At 45.0% G+C, this 18,191-nt stretch overlaps 1 protein-coding gene across 4 annotated transcripts in view; it reads right to left on the bottom strand.

The window, feature by feature from the left end:
- The window catches only part of PSD3 (pleckstrin and Sec7 domain containing 3), a 597,461-nt gene that overhangs the window by 336,642 nt on the left and 242,628 nt on the right, over window positions 1-18,191 (bottom strand). For 3 of the 4 annotated variants that reach the window (XM_066380473.1, XM_066380474.1, XM_066380475.1), the window contains one exon: window positions 16,907-17,015. The exons of the other annotated variant lie outside the window; for it this stretch is intronic. In XM_066380473.1, coding sequence (XP_066236570.1) covers window positions 16,907-17,015 — 109 coding nt within the window. The remainder of the gene's footprint in view (window positions 1-16,906; window positions 17,016-18,191) is intronic. 4 annotated transcript variants of the gene reach the window in all.

Below are 18,191 nucleotides of genomic sequence, written 5' to 3'. Positions count from 1 at the left end.
ATGCCCTGGCTGGGTAACTCAGTTGGAGTGTCATCCTGAAATGCCAAGGTTGTGGGTTTGATCCCTGGTCAGGGCACATACAAAAAGCAACCAATGGGCCCTGGCCGGTTGGCTCAGCGGTAGAGCGTCGGCCTGGCGTGTGGGGGACCCGGGTTCGATTCCCGGCCAGGGCACATAGGAGAAGCGCCCATTTGCTTCTCCACCCCCCCTCCTTCTTCTCTGTCTCTCTCTTCCCCTCCCGCAGCCAAGGCTCCATTGGAGCAAAGATGGCCCGAGCGCTGGGGATGGCTCCTTGGCCTCTGCCCCAGGCGCTAGAGTGGCTCTGGTCACGGCAGAGTGACGCCCCAGAGGGGCAGAGCATCGCCCCCTGGTGGGCAGAGCGTCGCCCCTGGTGGGCGTGCCGGGTGGATCCCGGTCGGGCGCATGCGGGAGTCTGTCTGACTGTCTCTCCCTGTTTCAACTTCAGAAAAATACAAAAAAAAAAAAAAAAAAAAAAAAGAAGCAACCAATGAATGCACAAATAAGTGGAACAATAAATTGATATTCCCACCCCTCTCTCCCTCTCTCACTCTCTCTCCCTCTACCTACCCGCCTCTCTTGGAAATCAATCAATAAAAAATTTAAAAAGAAAGAAATAGTCTTCCACATTAGTCTCTTAATGATTACATGTCCAGTGATATTGATTTCTTTGGAAGTTTTTGCAAAATTCATAAATAGGAAAACACACTCCAGACTGGTCTTTATATATTATTGTACTGCATCCTGTATTCAAGCATTATTATTATTATGGGCCTACCAAAGTGTCCATCAGAAAATATCACTAGTTAACATTTCTATTTCAAAAATCAGTTTTGCCATGAAATTCCCAATCTTTAATTTCATAACATTGTGAGATTTAGATACAACAGATTTAAAGCACATATGTACACCACTGGGATTTTTATAAACTTCCAGATGAGATTAAACAGAAAGAACAACAGCATATTAACTGACCTCCAAAACAAATCTGAAAGAAAGCTGCCCTCAGGAAAAGCAAACAGCTCTTGACCATTTGAAAACTGCTATTAAAAGTATAACAAGCTCTGTCCACCAGAGGTCAGTGTTGCTTAACTGCTAACGGAATAATTGAGAACTCGGGAACAAAATTTTGTACTTTTAAAAGAAAAGAATGATGTATTATAGAACTGAACACCTAAAACCTATATAACTTTATTAACCAATGTAATCCAAACAAATTTAATAAAAAAATAAAAAATAATTTCACAAGTGAAAAAAGATACCAAGTCTTTTAAAAATGTAGACAGTTGCCCATTTCCATGACAACTAGCATTGAACTCCTGTTTTTTAATGGGTAATCCATTCTCAAATTTTTACATTATTGTGTAATGGCTTCCTGAGTAGGTAGAGGACTAGTAACTGCCTTCCATTTATAGACTTACACTGGCATAGCCCTTCATATCGTATTCAAGGACATGTGAGTTAGACTTGCTGGTTATGATCTCCCACGATGCAGGGGAGGTCTCTGTGGAAGAAAAAACTAAACATAAACAGCCCAGCCTAGGACACCACAGCTAAGCTGGTAATGCAGCTGAGACTGAACATTTAAAAAAGAATAACAAAATTGAAAAATAAAATACATATACACACATACACATATTGAAAGAAAATCTAGTACGTAATATGCCATTAGACATCTGTAATTAGGTTAAAATACCATAAAACATAGTCCACTTTTCAAAATCACTTTGTGCCTTTGAACTTATTACAGCCCAGGTGTAGGGTTGTCCTCAAAGGAAGGAAGACTCAACGAGCCCTCTTCGCCTGAGCCGGTGCTGCTGTCTGAGCAGCCCTCAGCCTACCCAGGGCCCAAGGCGAAAGCTGCAAGTAGGCGGTGACAGCGGCAGTGGGGACCCTAACTTTCCCTCACATATTTTAAAGCATGTGATGATGCTCAGGGCTCACCTGGATTCAATACCTACCCTGCCATGCCTGCGAAAACATTCTCACTTAGCTTGAACAATTTAGTCACTATCTTGTCACAGTGACAAAAGCCCAAAATACCAAGAGGTGAGGGGCACGGGGTGTGTAGACTCCATTCCTAGACGTCCCCTCAGGGAGCAGCAACCATCTACCCTGAGTGGATTTCAGTTGCATGCACATATTTAGGTTTAATCTAAACAACTTCACATACACACACGCACATGCACACACACACACGATATATAGAGGGATCTCTACACACACACACACACACTTCCTTCTTTTATTACATTCAATTACCTCCTAATTGTCAGATGCTTCAGGCTTTATCTCACTAGACTCATCTATGGCATGTCTCTATAATTAATTACTCCCTTCTTATTAAAATCCTTCTCTCTTATTTCGCAAATACCTTTCTGTTCTGGTTTTCCTTCTGCCTCTCTGGCCGATCCTGCTGAATCTGTTTTAATCACAACTCCTTCAGCCCTTTAAATACTATTCCTCTTCAAGGCCCCATCCTCAGTCCTCTTTTTCATTTTGTACATGCTTCCTGGACAATCAGAGCCGCTTCCAAAATCTCTTCTCGCTGACCCTGACCTGTATACCCACCTGCCACTGATATCTCCACCTGAATGAGCCACAGGCATCTCAAACTCGCCGTGTCCAACATGTGACCATCCTTCTTCCCACCCCCACGCCTGCCCTTCCTTCAAGCTTGTATCTAATTGAAGGCAGCACCATCCACCCAGCTGCCCAAGTCAGAATCCACCTCAGAGCCTGTCTGTCCTCCACATCCAATCAGGTGCAAGGGCGGCACCTCATCTTTGTAGAATACTTCGTGCCTGTCTCCGCCACCTCAGTCCCATCCTCATCACGAGTCCCTTGCGTGCCTCCCTGTGGCACAGACACAGTGGTTCAACCCCACTGTCCACTCCTCCTCCTCTCTCAGTAACAGAATTCCCAACTTCCAGCTGGGCACATGGCCACTCAGAATAAAGATGACATTTCCGGCATTTCCCCTGCAGCCACTGTGGCCACGGCACCCTGTTATAATCGATGAGATGACACTGAAAGTGCTCTGCAGTAATTTCTCCAAAAACCTCCTCAAGTCACAGACAGCACGAGCCCCTCCGCCCTTCCGGGCCCCCACTTCCTCCTCCCTACTCTCAGGAATGGGGTAGAGCTCAGCGACCACATCGGAAGAGGAGACACATTCAGAGGCTGGCAAACCAAACAGCCCGAAGAGTCAGGATCACCCAACAGTGTGGGCCAGCAGCCAAGCCTGCAATCACCATGATTCCTTTCATGGGAGAGAAGAGGAAACATTTTGTCTAAATTTCTAATGTGTGTGGCTGTGTGTGGCTGTGTGTGCATGTGTGCGCGTGCGCAGGTGCCTTCCTGGCAAGATTCCCTGCCTCCCATCTCCCCTTTCTATATCTGCCATCCAGTCTCTACACTGCTTCCAGACTTATTTCCTAAATCCCAAATGTGGCATCAATTCATTACTTTTAAAAAATCAACAAAAGGCATACTCCTTAGCATGGCGTAGAAGACAGGCACCTGGTCGCTGCCCGGCTGGAGCCCGCTCCCTCATTCCTCCCGTTGACACCAGCTGCTCAGAACAAGCCATGGCTTCCACAGCAACACGTCTTAGTTTCTCCCCCACCAGCACCCACCCCACCTTACCCTTAAAGGCACCGCTAGGTGATCACCTCTTCCAGGAAGCCTTCCCTCCTGTCTCACGTACGGGTGCCTTCAGTGGCCTCCCGAGCTCCCGGCCCTCCCTCTACGACAGCAGGCACGGGACTGTTGGCATCGTGATATTTCTCGTCCATTTCCCCAACCGGACTGCACAGCCAGACTGTCTGCTTGTCTCTCTATCTCCAGCCCTGCGACCACTGACCCTCCCTGCATGCTGAGCAGTCAGCACCCTCGCGAGTGCCTTCACTTGTCCTGGAGGAAGTTTTTGACCTAAATGAAAACCCAGGCCTGTTTCCAGTACACCGGCATTTCCCCAACTGTGCTCCAATAACATCCGTTTAGGGAATGCTTATAACGCTAACAACGTGCGGGCTTCCAGCCACTCCAGACAACTCCCACTTCCACTAACCGGTCAGACTCCCTCCACCCTCCAGGGCCCTCCCCCACCTGCTGGGCGTCTTCATCTTCAGCCTCTGCTTCCCGCCACCTCCTGCAGACCCCCGTGCCAGCTCGTGTCTGGGGAGCACCCTACCCTCCCAACACTTCTAAGAATCCTCTCAATTTTGGTTGAAAATGACCTTCAACTCAACAGTTTCTATAATCTCCTTTATTCTCCTTTTTAAAATGAGGTTTCACCTCTCAAACTTTTTTAGTACTTGTTGTTTTTTCATGATTCTCAGGGAATATCTAGAGTGGATCTATATCTTAACTGTAAAGGTGCTCAGCTTTGCAGGACATAACCCCTCAGAGTACAAGTCCATGTAACAGGAGCAAGGGAAGCTCTTCTTGTGTTTCTCTCAGCAATGTTTGCTCAACCACCTCCATCCAGCAAGACGACCGCTCTCCATGAAGAGCAGACCCAGCTGAGCGGAGCTCCCTGTCTGCACGGTACCTCAGGAGTCTCCTAACGCCACCTCGCCCACCCTTAGAAAGGAGCAAACCCCACCTCATTCCTTCTCCACCAGACACCACACGGCCAGTGCACCGGCCCCCGAGGAGTGGCCGCCTGCTCACGGTGCTGTCCGGGAACCCCTGCGTCTGAACCACCTGGGGAGCTCGTCACAGATTTTAGGTCACACACCAAAGTCAGAATTACTGCAGTGAGGTTCAAGCATCTGATTGCTTTTGCAGCTTTACTGCACTACAGTGGACAAAACTATAAGATTTTAAAGGGTACAGGTGATGATTTGATATACCTACACACTGTGAAATGAAAAATCCAAATTTTTTATTTTTCCTGAAGTGAGAAGCGGGGAGACAGAGAAACAGACTCCAGCATGCGCCCGACCAGGACCCACCTGGCATGTCCACCAGGGGGCGATGTTCTGCCCATCTGGGGTGTTGCTCCATTGCAACCAGAGCCATTCTAGCGCCTGAGGCGGCGGCCATGGAGCCATCCTCAGCGCCCGGGCCAACTTTGCTCCAATGGAGTCTTGGCTACAGAAGGGGACAAGAGAGACAGAGAGGAAGGAGGGGGGGGTGGAGAAGCAGGTGAGTGCTTCTCCTGTGTGCCCTGGCCAAGAATCGAACCCAGGACCTCCACACGCCAGGCCAATGCTCTACCACTGAGCCAACCAGTCAGGGCTGAGAATCCAAAATTTTAACAAGCATCCCAGACATGTGTTAAGACAGCCTTGCTGCCATGGCAGGCAGAACAGGATCACCAGAAGCCTCAAACTGTCGTCTGCAGCCTGAAGCCGCTGCCTTCATTCACCTCAGCATGCAGCACAAAGAATATAATTTTCTCAGTATGCCAGAAAATGGAAAAGGTTCCTAGAGTGCCTAGAATTTCCTAGAAAACTATTAAATCAGCATTTCTAGGGGAGGCTCACAGCAATCATTTCAAAACTCCCACAAGTCGCCTGACCAGGCAGCTGTGCAGTGGATACAGCACTGACCTGGGACCCAGGTTCAAATCCCTGAGGTAACCCGCTTGCGCGTGGAGTCGCCAGTGTGAGTGTGGAATAACAGACATGACCCCATGGCCACTTGCACCCAAAGGTCGCTGGCTTGAAGCCCAAGGTCTCTGGCTTGAGCAAGGGGTTACAGGCTTGGCTGGAGTCCCCTGGTCAAGGCAGGTATGAGAAGCCATCAATGAACAACTAAGATGCTGCAATGACAAGTTGATGTTTCTTATCTCTCTCCTTTCGCGTTTGTCCCTGTCTGTCCTGCTCTTTCACACAAACACACACAAAAAACCTTCTACATACAGATCAAGTCAATTTGCTTTAAAATATCAATTTTCAACTTTTTCTAAGAGCAAAAAAATACCTTTTCATAACAAATATTTTGCAATGCTTCCTTTATTATTTTGAAGTGTGTGATTCACTAACAGCATAACTTGCCTAAATATAAAATTCAAAACAATCAATATAATGATTTACTAAATGTGGTACATCCAGTGGTTTACTATATGTAATACAAAGGAAAAGTAACATTAAACTGATTTCCATTACTAAATGCTCAGGGTAGTCAGACTTACTTGCTTGTACCTAAACGCAGAATCGCCCTGAGAAGCCGGCTGGAGTGAGACTGACCCAGAGGTGCTGAGCTGGTCACACTCAGCAGCAGGAGCACTGCCTGTGGCAATGCTGAATAATCCTTAGTGAATTCCCAAACACAACCAAGTACAGCAATCCAACGGTATAGGCAGTTTTACCTTCCGTGGTTTTCGTTAGCCACAGGCAACCACAATCTGAAAATATTACATGGAAATTTCCAGAAATAAAAAATTCGTCAGTTTTCAGTTGTGCACTGTTCTGAGTAGCATGATGGAATCTTGTTCTGTCCCCACACGCCGTGCTGCCTGTGGCACGAACTGTGCGTTTACCCAGCGTTCCCACCCGTGGACGCTACCTGCCCCTTCGTCGTGTAGGAGCCATCTCGGTTATCAGATCAGCTGTCAAGGCTTCAGAGCGTTTGTGTGTTTTTTGCTTAATAATGTCTCATTCACCTACTTTATCTCATCACGTAGGCTCTTTATCATCTCACATCGTCACAAGATGATAAAGGGTGAATACTGTACAATAAGGTATGCTGAGGGACACCTCATTCACAGTAACTTTCATTACAATATACTGAGATAATGTCGTTTTTTTTAATGCTGTTTTTAATCTGCTGTGCTTAATTTATAAATCAAACTATCACAGATATGTATGTATAGGAAAAAGCACAGTATAAATACGGTTCAGTACAGCACTGTCTGCAGTTTCAGGGATCTAGCTGGGGTCATGGGACGTATCCCTCACGGCTAAGGAGGAAAGACTACTTACTATAAAACCTTCCCTCAACTCACATGGCTCTTCCAGTCCTTGAAAATTCACTGATATTTCCACCTGGCCAGGTGGCTCCGTGGGTAAAATGTCCACCTGGTGTGCCAGAGGTCATGGGTTTGACCTTCACCAGGAGACGTATGAAAGGTAATCAATAAACACACAACTAAATAGAACTAAGTGAAACAATGAGTTGATGCTTCTCTCCTCTCCTTCTCTCCCATCCCCTCTTATCTCTCTCCCTTCTTCTCTCTCAAATCAATCAAAAAATTTTTTTCTTTTAATTCACTGATATTTAAAACCATGCCAAAAAAAATTGTTCACGTCCTAAGTCCAGATCATTAGAAACAGGTGATTCCCCTACACGAATGTCCAACCGGACATGCAGAAACAAGTGGCACACGGAGAAATTCCTCCTGTGCAGCCCCATCACCCCTGGCCTTCGCCATCTACGGCCAGTAGCCAACCCTCACTTCCAATCATTATGACAATTAAAGACATCCCCACAAGTTTCCAGAACCACTGCTTTAAAACAACCACCCAGCCTCTCCAAGAAATCAGAACAGAAGCACTTGTATCAGGCCGCAATATTACTTGAACCCTGTGCTGCTATCTTACATGTGGCAACTCCAGAATCTCTGCCTGATTCCACCTATATAAAAACTGTTCTGAAACAAATATTTACATGCCTATGAGCATCACAGAAATTGCTGGTGAAATTCCATATGAATGTACAATCATCACAGATATGAGACACTTTATTCATAAATTCCTGAAAATAATAATGCACAGTGTTGTTTTTTTAACAATCAAAACATGTTTTCTAATTGACATGGCATTTCAGTTTGAGAGATGTCCCCTCACATACACGATTGATCTTCAACTGGCAGTGGTACCTAAGCACTTTAGCTCTGAATGTCAAATAGATAAACTATAGTTCAGAGGTATTAAAGAATTCCACAGTGAGTCCTTTTAGTATTAAGATGGTGTATAAATAGCTCGAGTAATTACCTTTTTAAATACAGTAGTTCTTCAGCCTGTATGTGCATCATAATCGCCACCTGGGGAACTGTTTAAAACTGAAAGATACTTGGGCCCCCTGTCCACAGATTTTGGCTACACAGATCTGGAGAAGAGGGGGTCCTAGAATCTGTATTCTTTGTAAAGGGTCTACAGGTGATTTTCTTGTGGGCAGGGGTAGATCCCGTTTCGCAGTCCTTGAAAGCTATACAATCGGATGTTCTTATTATGAGAAAGAAGAAAAATTGTTAGGTCTCTCAGAGCCTCAGAGTCCTACACATTAGCTCCCTGGCCTATCCACCTTGGCTGCTACTCAGGGCTGCAAAGCATGACCTCATGAGACTCGTGATTGGAAACCATGAGCACACGGGCAAAGTCATATACTAGCATGACTCTAAAGCAGAGACCACCAGCCCCAGTGCCTACACGCTCAGCTCGGGAGGAGACAGAGATGTAAGGTAGGAGACCACACAGGAGGGGTGCTGACCAGCATGTGGGTGTGGGGCACCTGAGCTCTAAACCAGCTGCTATTCAGCATGACCGATGATGCCCGCTCAGTGTTGCAGTCTCACATTTCTCAACAAAAGTTTGAAATTAGGGATTTTATACGCAATCTCCCCAGTTTTTAAAAGTTACTGCATTTATGTCCTTCACTTGTGTTTCCTCAATTTGATTTGCCATCATGATGGTACGATCGTGAACAGTTCTTGCCGACAGAGGCATGTCTTTTATTCGTTTGATTATCTTGTCTTTATCCAAAAAGTCGTCAAAAAGTTCATTGGCAACATCAAGCATGAATGTTTTGGCATACTCCCCATCTGTGAATGGCTTTCCATTTCTCACAATTGCTAAAGCACCAGCAAAGCTAGCCAAATTCCAGTCACCTTGTTGGATCCAAACACAGAGTTGCTGCTGACTAGCTTGCACTCTGCACAGTAGCTCTTGACATGCTTTCTTCCTGCTGTCCCCGCTGGATATTTCGATGCAAATGTAGTATGGTGTGTGTCGAAGTGCTGCTTTGTATTTGACCGTTTCATTGATGTAATTTTATCATTGCATATTATACACACTGCAGAACCTGCTCTCTCCACAAAGGCGAATTCCTCTGCCCATTCCTGCTGAAAAGTACGATATTCCTCATCTTTTTTTCTTTTAGCCATCTTTTTCGTCAAAAGGGTTTCTGCAATTAGCTAGCTGACTACTTGATTAAAAGGAGGGAAGTTTACTTTCTGACTTCACAATGATCCGTGTATGTTATGCATTATCCAATAAAAATTTGGTGTAGTCCCGGAGGACAGCTGTGATTGGCTCCAGCTACCCGCAACCATGAACATGAGCAGTAGGAAATGAATGGATTGTAATACATGAGAATGTTTTATATGTATATTTTTTTTTTTCTGAAGCTAGAAACGGGGAGACAGTCAGACAGACTCCCGCATGCGCCCGACCGGGATCCACCCAGCACGCCCACCAGGGGGCGACGCTCTGCCCACCAGGGGGCGATGCTCGGCCCCTCCGGGGTGTCGCTCTGTTGTGACCAGAGCCACTCTAGCACCCGGGGTAGAGGCCAAAGAGCCATCCCCAGCGCCCGGGCCATCTTTGCTCCAATGGAGCCTCGGCTGCGGGAGGGGAAGAGAGAGACAGAGAGGAAGGAGAGGGGGAGGGGTGGAGAAGCAGTTGGGCACTTCTCCTGTGTGCCCAGGCCGGGAATCGAACCCGGGACTTCTGCACGCCAGGCCGACGCTCTACCACTGAGCCAACTGGCCAGGGCCCTGTTTTATATTTTTAACGTTATTTTTTTTTATTAAAGATTTGTCGCCTTACCTGTGGTGGCGCAGTGGGATAAAGCGTCGACCTGGAACACTGAGGTCGCCGGTTCGAAACCTTGGGCTTGCCTGGTCAAGGCACATATGGGAGTTGATGCTTCCTGCTCCTCCCCCTTCTCTCTCTCTGTCTCTCTCTTTCACTCCACTCTCTCACAAAAAATCAATAAATAAAATATTTAAAAAAAAAAAAAAAAAAAAAGATTTGTCTGCGAGCCAGATGCAGCCATCAAAAGAGCCACATCTCATGAGCCATAGGTTTCCGACCCCTCTTCTAAAACAGCCTAACAGCATTCAAAGAGTTCTGTAAGTCAAGAAAAGACTAGCTCTCCAATATAAAGCACACAAAAAGGAAAGTTTAAGTTTTTCAAAAATGAATCCTCAATGGATGATAAGGACATGAGAAAATTCTGAGCTCAACTCTCTGGTGCCGCAAGCTTCTGCAGGCAAAGACTCCGTTCTAACAGAGCTGCACTACGCCAATGCCAAACCAACGTTGAGCCGATCCCATTCTCAATAGCCAAATCCTGCTCCTCGACTTTTCAACAGCAGAAATTCCAGGAACAGAAGGTAACTGTAGGAAACATTCTAATGAATTCTTTAGAGGGAGTCAGTATTATAATAAATTCACAAAACAAGTGACTGCAATGAAAACTGAGGGATCAGAGAAGAGGAAAGAAAACTCTTGAAACTATAAATAAATTCACTAAAATGAAAACTTTACTAGAAAGAAGATTATATTTTAAAACAGGAAAGAAAAGCCTGATCAGGTGGTGGCACAGGGGATAGAGTGTGGGACTGGGATGCAGAGGACCCTGGTCGAAACCCCAAGGTCGCCTGCTTGAGTGCAGGCTCATCCAGCTTGAGCGTGGGCTCACCAGCTTGAGCGTGGAATCATAGACAAGACCCCATGATCGCTGGCTTGAACCCAAAGTCACTGGCTTGAGCAAGGGGTCACTTGCTCTGCTGGGGCCCCCCCGCTACCCCAGTCAAGGCACACATGAGACAGCAATCAATAAACAACTAAGGTGCCACAATGCAGAATGGATGCTTCTCATCTCTCTCCCTTCCTATCTGTCCCTAACCGTCCCTCTCTCTGTCTCTCTCTATGTCACACACACATACACAAAAATAAAATAAAATAAAAATAAAACAAGAGAGAAAATTAAGATGTATAAGATGAATCCGATAGGAGAACCAATATCCATCTAGTAGGAATTTCAGAAGTAAAAATCGTAATAGTGTAGAGGGGAAATAATCAAAAAAATAATAGAACAAAAAAGTCTCCCAATGTCATGCCCCCTGACATGCTCAAGGGTGGGGTCACGAGCCCGGCAGAGAGGTGGCAAGCAGGAGCAGGTCGGGCACACAGAGAGCCAGCACCGTCGCGCCAGCCCAGGGGGGCCCGCAGAGAGCCACGATGTTTCCGAGGTCTGAAGGGCAATGAGCTGATCGACTCCAACTCCAGGGAAACGAGTAACAAAGCATAAAAACGAAACAGTCGTCTGCAGACAGACAAAGCATTAAGAATGTTCCCCATCCCGGAACTTTTCCAAAAGTGTTACTGAAGGATATACTCTAGGAAAGAAAAATTAAAACAAAAGATTCCAAGAATGTGGCGTGGAGTCCAAGATGCAGTATATCGAATCAAGAATGCAGTAAAGAATTTTGTCCAAGTCTAAGGAGAATAGCTGTGTAAAGGCCTAAAGAAACTTCTGGCATAATTTAGAACAAGTTGTCAGAAGGTTCTAATAAGTGTCTTCAAGATGAAAATTAACTGCCCGTTACAAATAATAATTACACCCAGCAATAAAGTGAAGACCTAACAATCGAACAGTAAACTGTACCAATCAGCGGCCCGCCTCCCCTGCCTCCTTCTTCTCTGCTCCAATTGGCTGTCCTGTCCCCTGAGCAGAAGAGGTCAGGGACACAAACAGGCCCTACTCCATTTTGGGTCCAACTACACTACTTGGGCGCTGCAATCTGTAAATGCTGGTGCCTAGGTTTTAAATTTTTTGAGTCGGCCTGTAAAGAAAGCACGGAAGATTTTGTTACAGTTACAGAACAGAATGTGGACTCCACAAGCCTTGTAAACGTCAGGGTACACTGACGGGGGCTGGGCAGGGGCGGGAGGCTGGAGGGGCAGCGCAGAGCGACTGCACTCCCCTCTCACAGGGGACGGTCAGGAGACGGCTCTCAGAACTGATGGCTTCCAAAACAGTTTCCAGTATCAATATTTAAAAATCATAAAGGTAAGCAAGAAAAAAACAAACAAAAAACCTCAACTTTTAGAATGAATGAGTAGAAAGACAATGTGAGCCAAATTCCTCATTTGTCATATTACAAAATAGATACTTTTAAAACATAGATAATAACTGCAGATGTAAGCATATATCTATGAGGCAACTACCAAAACCACTTTAAAAACAAAATGAACAGAAATAAAGAGTAGAAGAAAAAAGGCAATAAACAAAGGTCACTGCCACTGGGAAGGCCCATGCGGCTGAGAGAGAGACCCTAGCGTGTGCCCAGAGAGAGCAAGGGACGTGGTAAGGAAGGTGTCTCTCGCTTCGGGCACGTCCTCTTTACTCATGCTGGTATTCCTCAGATTATACACAAGTATTATTTTAGGTAATATCAACTTCAAATTCATATTTAAAATAAAAACTAAGGCCCTGGCTGGGTAGCTCAGTTGGTTGGAGCATCATACCAATACGCCAAGGTTGCAGGTTCGATCCCTGGTCAGGGCACATACAAGAATCAACCAGTGAATGCATAGATAAGTGGATAATGTTTCTCTCCCTCTCTCTCTCTCTCTCTCTCTCTCTCTCTCTCAAATCAATAAATAAAAATTTAAAATAAAAAGAAAAGCCTACATCTGGGAGACTAAAGGCTAATCAGTCCGTTTCCCCCATTGAGTTGCGTGGTGTTCTGTTTCAGTTACTAATTCCTTGGTGCTGAGGACTGTGTGGGAGGTGAGCCTGCCGTGGCACAGTCTTTCTGTGAAGCCATCAGTTAAACGGGAGTTTAGCTCTGTTCAATGCTCCATCCCCAAGACCCAGAACAATGTCGCCTGGGGTAACCCTTCAAATATTTACTGAATAATGAAGAAATGTATGTGCAATTTTGGATGTGTATCAATCACATAGAAAAAAAATCAGAAGTAAATGTTACCAAAATTGAGAACATACTGCCTGGAATTATGGATGCTCTTTTTTCCCTTCTCACTTTCCTGCAGGTAACAGGGAAAGTAATAATAAAAGCAGGGATCAAAAAGAGTGTTTCGGTCCCTACCAAATGTAAACTCAAAAATGTACACTTTTATTAAATTTTACTATCTAGATTTTTCGTTTTCTCTAAGTTCTATTTGGTTCTCGTTCAAATAAGCATGCCTCTACCTCCTACTTTTCTATCACAATGCAGATTTGCATTGACTGTGGCAATAACTTGTGAGCATTTACCAGTCTAACACGCTTTGTCACTTTGTGGATATCACATGAAGGTAGACTTGGACCTCCACCCCACCCGTGCTGCAGGCTCGGGCTTCCGTTCTACAGGAGCAACTCTTCCTGCCCCCCACACGCCCTCGGAGCTCTGGCAAATCTGCACCAAGCCCCAGCCAACACTTCCTCCCCTGGCCTCCACCTGATTCTAAGGCATCTGAACTACGTGCCTTTGGGCAAGTTCTTTAATGTCTCTGAAGTCCATCTCCTTTATCTTTCAAAAGTTAATAAATCAATAGAGAGTATAAGAGTAAGATTTTGTCAACTTCCAAGAGTTGCTGTACGAAGTCAGCTGATTCCTCTTAGCACTCCGCAGCCTGTACTCCCTCTCACACTTCCATAAGTCACCGTTCTCCCAACAAGCTGACGAACAACTTATTCTTCTTCAAAGGTTCTCAAAAGCATTTCTTCCCTCTGGACTTTGACCAAAAGAGAGAGACCGACCTTGGCCAACTGATCCTGCCTTAGGAACAACACTTGAAAGAGCACACCTTCCCACAATGAAGCCGCCTTCCTGTTTAAGTCAACTCCACCTGAGTGCTTTGGAAAAGCCACGCTGGCCATCTAAGCGCAGCCGTCCGGAGAGGACAGGTGTGGTGAGTGGGAGGCCCGGAAGGCACTATCCCCACCTGCCAATGAGTACAGGCCTATGGTTAGCCACCAGGGAGGTTCCCACGGGCCCTCTTTTTCCTCTTTGCAGTTCTGCCAATATTCTGACAGCTGACTGGAATGGAAGAGGTGAACCTACCTCTGGTGACTTGCCATCTCCTCATTAGGTCACAGCACACGTGAGGTCACACACAGCCCAGCACCTCTCAACAATGACCAAATATTGCGTGAACCCTTGAAAAGCTTCTGAAAGCTGCGACCGCTGCCAGGGAGCAGTGGGGGGCAGAGAAAACCAGGGAAGCCTGCTCCCCTCTTTCCCTATACTGATGAACAGATCCTGAGAATCCAGATTTTAATTCCCAGCCATTTAATTCCCAGTGGGATTCTTCCCACTATTCACCTGTTCTCCCACACTTTATCCAACACCCCAAACTTAGGTCACTGACTCAAGATCCCCGCAATAAGCAAATAATCTTCACTTGATTTCCCTAGACCCTCCCACCTGCAACCCAGGTTAAGTCCCTGCACAGTGGCGAAGTCTAAGCCTCCCTTCCTACAACAGCGACACTTTCCTTGGGCCTAACTGGGGATCATAAACCAACTGACCTCACTGACCTCAGGTGATGCCACCTGAGTATTGCTGGAGATGCAGTCAAAAGTCACTGTCAGCACTTCCCTTTCTGCACCAGCTGTTTGTGGAGCACTAAGACACTGTAAGTCACTTATTTAATACTTCACTTTGAAAAATCCTGTGTGGGAAGAGGTATGTCTATCAATCAAATGCAAACAGAAACACTGTCCTACTCTACTACCTTCCCCTATGGTCTTCTGAGTCTGGGCAGGGTTTTGATGACAGATGAATGCTCTGTATAAATAAGCTTTAGGAGTATTTTTGAAATGATAACAATGTGCCATCATTTCTTCATGAATATAGCAAAAGACGACTTGCCAAAAGTCAGTAAAAACTTGCATCTATGCAAGGTCCTATGGTAAGCAAGAGCGTGCTGCCCCATTCCAATTTCCTGATCACTCCATCTTGACTTATCTATCTACAGCAGCACTTGGCACTCACTTTCTGCAGACCTGGACAAATGCAAATTCTTTACCCTGCCTTAGAAGGTCCTACAAGATCCTTTCCTTTCTTCTTTTCTTTTTTTGTTAATATTTTTTATTTATTGAGGAAAAGAAAGCAAGAGAAACATCAATTTGTTGTTCCACTCATTCATGCATTCATTGGTTGACTCTTGCATGTGCCCTGACCAGAGTTCAAACCCACAACCTTGGCATAATAGGGCAACACTCTTAACCAACTGAGCTACCCGGCCAGGGCAGAATCTTCTCTTCTTAGTGGTTATCTTTCTAAATTTATCTCTCACTGATATGCTTTGCATACAAACCAGGCTAGTCTCCTCCCTGTTCCTCAAACTAGTTACACTTTCTGCCACCACACCCTTGCTCATACCATGCCCTGTCCCAAAACTATATTAATTAGAATTCTAGAATTCAACTTCTCCATGACATCATCACCAGCACAGCTAAAAGTGGTCATTTCCTTCCTTCAGTCACTTACAGACACATCTCTTCCTGACCAAAGAGTAAGCTACTAACGGGTAAGAACTCCATGTTCTTCTTTGCACCCTCACAGTGCCCCGCACATAGTAAGTGCTCATTAAATATATTTGTTCAATACATGCATGTATACACCCACACATGCAAGATAACATCACACTAAACAAGTAACACCAACCATTTTTACCAAGACAAATAAGGAACAGAAGGTATAAAATGTCATTTGATTTGCCCCAGGCTCACAGAGAAGACTACTCAAAGCCTAAAGTCTAACCAGGGAGTAAAAAAGAACCAAACTCACCCACCAATAAGTCAGAGAACTATGCAGACATTTGATTTACAGAGCAAAGTAAAAATCATGTATTATCAAAGTGAAAAGAAGCTTACTTGGCACAAAATCACGATGTGGCATTCAAGGTTATGGATATGCCAAGAGGAGTTTTAATTAGTTTGATGCGACTACTTCAGTATTCCCCGAGAAACAGAGAGTAGATGACCAAGTGCCCAAACCTAAAGCCCAGGACAGCTAGGCATTTATGCAGCATGATAAATAGCAAATCGGGACTTCTTACAAAAGCCAAAGGATTTTTTAAAAAGAACAGAGCTGTCTTAAATTTTATTAACAGTCCCCAACTATTAAAATATCTAATAAAATATTCATTATCAAGGCAAAGGAGTTATTAAATGGCTGCATATACATTGCATTCTTAACAAAACCAACTATTAGGGGCTCCACTATATAATCCCACCTAACATTCATCAAAAATGTGTACTTATCTGACTTTTTCAGCTGAACAATAGCTATATTGGGTCAGGTTCCTTATCTACCCAAAACAGAAATCAGTCTCAGATAGTGAGGAAAGTAAGGTTTGTACTCTAAATGTCAACTCCAAAGGTCAGGGACATGAAGTTGATGATAATAACATCAGCGAACACTTTTACAGCAGTTATTACGTACAGAGTGTGGCTCTGAGATCCTTACACACCTCAATTGACTTAATCATCAAAGGAATTCCAAGACATGTCTCACTGTAATCTCATTCTCCAGGTAGAAAACTAAGCCACAAATCGATTCATAACTTGATCAAGGTCACACACCTCACAAGTTACAAGGCCAGATTTCAAATCCAGGCAGTCTAACTCCGGAGCCAGGCGCCCTTTCCAGCTCCCAAGATGTGCTAAGAGTCCCTTTGTCACTTTTTCTCCCGCATTTCACCTGCACTGCTTGCCTTCCTGCTTCTGTGCAACACATTGGCTTTAATTATTCATCAAAATAATTTCCCTAAGATGCAGAATTCAGAAATGTAGGATGTGATTCTAGGTGATTTCGAGTAGGTTTCTGGTTTGAAGAATCCTCAGCTGTGAGCTCTGAAATGTCAGTAGTGCTTCACATCTGTGACTTGAAGGAGGAGGGCAGGGAAACACTTACTAGTATCTGGAGTTTTCTCTTCAGATTTGCCAAATAAAAATTCATATTTGGCCTTGGCAACACTCTGGGAATGTGCTGATGCATTGTTAACCCAAACAAATGTCTCTGCCTGCAAAATTAGAACAAAACAAAAGGCACAATTAAAAATACATCTTAGAGCAAACCAAGGAACAAAAAGTTGGTTAAGCGATTATGACGATAGAGTGTTATACAGCCATTAAAAATGAACTATGAAAACCATCCCCTGGCAAAATCAGAATACAAAACAGTGAGTGCAAGAGTGCAACTATGCACAAAAAGATGAGCAGCTGAACAGGGACAAGGGACTAAAGAAATATGAAGAGTTTGGCTTCATTAGAAGACAAGACTATGATAAACTTTTAGAAATTAGTTTTACATTATGTTTTTGCAATTGGAAAACTGCCTTTTATTTTGAGAAGCACCATCTCCCAATGATTACCATTACCCACAGCCCAGAGCAGGGACAGCTCTGCTTGCTATGTGCGGGATCTGCTAAAGTGTGCAAAAGAGTCTTTCCCCCAAAGAGGCCACATTGTTATTCAATCAGAAATCCCATTCAGCCAATAAGGCACAGAAGTGCAGGCATCCCATGTATGCTAACTGTCCTAAATCTGAGCATCGGTCCCAATGCTCTTTGCAATTCTTAGAAGTCCCTTATTTGAAAGAAAAACTACAAAGGTGACCATGAAAGTGGTTCAATCACGATTCTGAATTTCCACAACTTTCTTCCTCATTGCTTTAAACAACTGACAAAAATCAGGAATGCCTCCCTTCTCCAGTCTAGGATTAATTTAAAATAAGTAATCAAGTAGACATTTCAAACACAAATAAGTGTGACCAAGTCTAACCAGGGAGTCATCATTCTGTCTCTTTCCAGATCCAGACATTACCCACACTGGTTTCCACCCTCTAATTTTTTTTTTTTTTTTTCATTTTTCTGAAGCCGGAAACAGGGAGAGACAGTCAGACAGACTCCCGCATGCGCCCGACTGGGATCCACCCGGCACGCCCACCAGGGGTGATGCTCTGCCCACCAGGGGGCGATGCTCTGCCCATCCTGGGTGTCGCCATGTTGCGACCAGAGCCACTCTAGCGCCTGAGGCAGAGGCCACAGAGCCACCCCCAGCGCCCGGGCCATCTTTGCTCCAATGGAGCCTTGGCTGCGGGAGGGGAAGAGAGAGACAGAGAGGAAAGCGCGGCGGAGGGGTGGAGAAGCAAATGGGCGCTTATCCTATGTGCCCTGGCGGGAATTGAACCCGGGTCC

Source organism: Saccopteryx leptura, chromosome 4 (assembly GCF_036850995.1).
Source record: "Saccopteryx leptura isolate mSacLep1 chromosome 4, mSacLep1_pri_phased_curated, whole genome shotgun sequence".
NCBI lineage: Eukaryota > Metazoa > Chordata > Mammalia > Chiroptera > Emballonuridae > Saccopteryx > Saccopteryx leptura.
Note: the sequence above shows the minus strand (reverse complement) of the source record. Positions and strands in the feature narration are given on the sequence as shown.